The sequence below is a fragment of the Solanum pennellii genome, chromosome 9 (genome assembly GCF_001406875.1).
Source record: "Solanum pennellii chromosome 9, SPENNV200".
NCBI classification, from domain to species: domain Eukaryota; kingdom Viridiplantae; phylum Streptophyta; class Magnoliopsida; order Solanales; family Solanaceae; genus Solanum; species Solanum pennellii.
This window is the reverse complement of record NC_028645.1, coordinates 75,452,522-75,456,173: the sequence shown is the minus strand read 5'-3', so window position 1 is coordinate 75,456,173 and position 3,652 is coordinate 75,452,522. Positions and strand designations below refer to the sequence as shown.

Sequence of the window (3,652 nt, the reverse complement as noted above, 5' to 3'; positions counted from 1 at the left end):
GGGGGGGGGGGGGACTGTTTACTGATCAGTTGATATAGACATTGAATTCAACTAACCATTAAGGAAAATGCTGCGCAGAAAATGACATCCGAACATTTGTTGAATGAAATGAAAAGTCATTGAAAAGAGCAATGCAAAAGCAAAGTGTGAGAATATTCCGTGGAGAGTACATTTAAAATAATTTTATGCAGAAAATCCAATCATGTCAAGATGCTAGTTTCAGCACCTTGGAAGTATTACATTCATAACATTTTTTTCTTCAAAAAACTAATAAGTAGAAGTTACATGAAGCTCCGAGTATTATCAGTAGTACCAGAATGCATTTCTAAAGAACCTTCACAACCAAAATCAACATCGATAGGTTCAAAATGGTTTAGAGTGACCCGTGATTGTCACTTTTGAAAAGATTGTATGTAAACTCACCTTCACTTGCAGCCGTAGGAATTTGACATAATCTACAATTTCATCAAGCATTACAGCTCTATCAGTCTGCAACACCAACGGACAAAGGAAACAGTTGAATACTGATATGACAAACGTAACAGAATGATAAAAGCACAGTAACTACAACATGCCAAACATTGTAAATGCGTTGATTTATTGCACCAGAAGAATTAGAAATGGGTGGCTGAACGTTTGCATTAAACCTATACATGCGTATAATTTCTCAAAACCTTCTAAAGATCACTTGAGATATAACATACATAAACCCGTTTTACTTTGTCCCACAATCTCTGATGGGGATGGGGAAGTTATAGAATAATCAGAGAAAATGATGCAGACACGTTTTTACCTATTCATAGATTTTGGTCTACTTATAAAATAAAAGATCTAACTTCTTTTCTGTGACATTTGTTGGCAATTTCTAAGCACAAGACACCTTGTTTAAGCATGCAAAACTAATTCTCGAAATAATTTTCATAACGACTATCATTTCTATCATCTTCTGGTTTTGCTTCTGTGTGAATCCCCTCCCTCAATTATCAAAAGTAGACCTAGTGAACTAAACCAATTTGAAGATCTGCTTCAGTTAACGTATCGAACTATACTGAAATAAATTCTCTTTTACCAGTATATATACAACTATCTTCTAATAGTGACTATCAAACATGAAATAAGGACCACAATATACGTCATGCAGTATTCTAATAATATCATGCGTATCAGCTACTCTGTACTAAACTTTATGGAAGAAAAATAGCGGAATCCAAAGTTACCTAATGAATCAACTTTGACTTTTTACATTCTTTCGGGAAGACCAAAAAACACGGGACAAAAATTGAAAACTGTACTCATGGGAAAGTCATATCCATGTGATGTGACCCTACTATTTCTGAAAGAAGTCTCTTTTAGTTCTTCATTATGAAGTCCTTATTGCTTCTCTGTCAATAAAATAGCATCATAACTTGAACAGACAAAGAAAGTTGAAGGAGGTAGTGATTTTAGTTTTTCATAAATTCTGCAAATATTGCTCCATCAAATTCCTGAGTTCTTTGGGTACATAAGCACAAGCCCACAAAAGAAAACTGTGAAAAGAAAGGGGTCTCAATGTTTAATCCTCTTCTTTTCGATCTTTTCAAAAGGATGCTCACAGTAAGTGAAACATAATTCAGTATATAGAAGAAAGAAAACTAACCTTATTGACACTGGGAACCAACTCTTGCAATGCTCTAATTCTTTCTGCTATCCTCTCTCTACGTAACTGCAGGAAAAGAATAAAATCAGTTAGAATGGTAAAGTAGCAGCAACTGAATAGTAGGACAAAGCCTTTATACATAGTATTCAACCTTGAACTGATGCTCGCAAATGGATGTTATTCTTCCTAACACAGAACTGAATTCTGAAATAACACATTATTTACAGCTTAGGGTCATCGGGCTTGGGAATTATCAGTGTATTATCAGAACATCTTATGCTCGTAGAAACTATGTATAACCCGAAACAATATGAACTAGTTAGATGACCTCTTGTGAAAAGATTAATGTTTCACTCTGAGGAACTCGTTCATTTACCCTGAACAGTTGCAATCAAATAAAGGAAGGGATATTATTTTCTTCTGTCCAAAAGCTAGAAGCAACAGAAAAATATGCCCCTTGTTAAACAATCTAAATAACTTTAGAATACTCTTCGCTGCAAAAAAAACAAAAAAACATACCCTCTCCGCAATGCTATGTGGATCAGTAGCTTGTCCTCGCCTAGCTCTCACCCTTGGACGTATTGCAGGGGGATGCGGCATTGAAGGCATCGGTTGTCCATGAAAACCCTGTAAAGATAGAACCTTGTCATTACTTTTGATTGTATCTCAAGGAAGCAATTGGTAAAATCACTTAATAGATGGCCAGATTTATTCATATTCAGATCTCGGACCATGGTTTTGCTTGCATCACCTTGAATGGAAAAAAGTAATGTTACATGTCAAGCCCCTTAGCAAGTCGGCAATTCCAATTTTCTAAAGCCAGCAACAGTAGTCTTAAAATCAACAGGCTATATGATCGCTAGCTTGAATACACAAATATAAGCCTTATTTTTAAAACACCTCATTCTTAACTCCAAATTATACTGGAGTAAAGGCAACCAAGTCCAGAAAAGGAAAAGAAAGTCAGAATTGAATTTCCCATACACCACCACCAAGAACATAGTATAGTCCAACCATTGGGGTATGAGGAGTGTAGAGTTTACGCAGACCTTATCCTACCTTGCCAGGTAGATAGAGAGTTGTTTCCAATAGACTCCCTGCTTAGGGAAAGCAAAAACACAACTTCCCATATACCAAGCACATACACATATCCTAGAAAGAAACAAATTCAGAAAAAACAAACAACTTTTTTTGTGAAAACTTCTTAGATAAACACTACACCAATTTGCACAGAAAAAGGAGAAAACTTTCTAAGTAAAGAAACAGAATATCACAGTATAAGTTATTATATGACAACCAAAAAGAAATCAAGAAACTGAACAACCAAGAAAAGGTATAAGCAATAATTACAGGTTTGACAGAAGAAGAAGCTCTGCTATCAACAACATCATCTCTAAACCTCCTTCCAGGTGCTGAAACATCATCCATCTTCAAGAACCCACCTTTCCCTTGTTCTAAACTCAACCCTAAAGGAAAAGAACCACCCCCACCATGACCATGGAACCCCCCACCACCTAAACCAACCCCAAGACCCACTCCAGTAAACTGACCTGACCCATCACCAGAGTTAAGCTGGAGCATCATCGCCGGCGGTATAGCTCCGGCATCATTTCCCGCCAAATTAGTTTCTGCTCCATTGTAAGCAGGAAATCCCAAGATTTGGTCAAAGAAATCATCAGAAGGTCCCTCAGAAGGGTTGTTAGCCATAGCAGAAACTATAAAGATTCAATCTTTCTTGTATCGGAGCTGTTTTCGACCACCTTAATTCCTCAGAAAAGCATTCAATTGAACAAATACTAGTTAAAAAAGTGTTCTTTACAAGTAAATGATAAGAGGGTGTACAAATTAGTACTCTCACAAGTACTTGTTACATATATATATATAGGCAAAAAATGGAAATGGAAGTGTGTGTTTTGGGTGTTTGGGTGTGTGTTTTGCTACTTTCTAAAGAGCGGTGAGAGCCATGAAGAAAATAAAGGAAAGGGAGTCACCTAAAGCTTTGCTTAAATATATTGT

General features: G+C 36.4%; 1 protein-coding gene across 1 annotated transcript in view; it reads right to left on the bottom strand.

Moving 5' to 3' along the window:
- The window catches only part of LOC107031814 (transcription factor UNE12), a 4,870-nt gene extending 1,218 nt beyond the window's left edge, over positions 1-3,652 (bottom strand). The window contains exons 1-4 of the mRNA XM_015233291.2: positions 2,987-3,652; positions 2,156-2,263; positions 1,637-1,702; positions 424-489 (exon numbers count right to left, since the gene is read on the bottom strand). Coding sequence (XP_015088777.1) covers positions 424-489; positions 1,637-1,702; positions 2,156-2,263; positions 2,987-3,343 — 597 coding nt within the window. The 5' untranslated portion in view covers positions 3,344-3,652. The remainder of the gene's footprint in view (positions 1-423; positions 490-1,636; positions 1,703-2,155; positions 2,264-2,986) is intronic.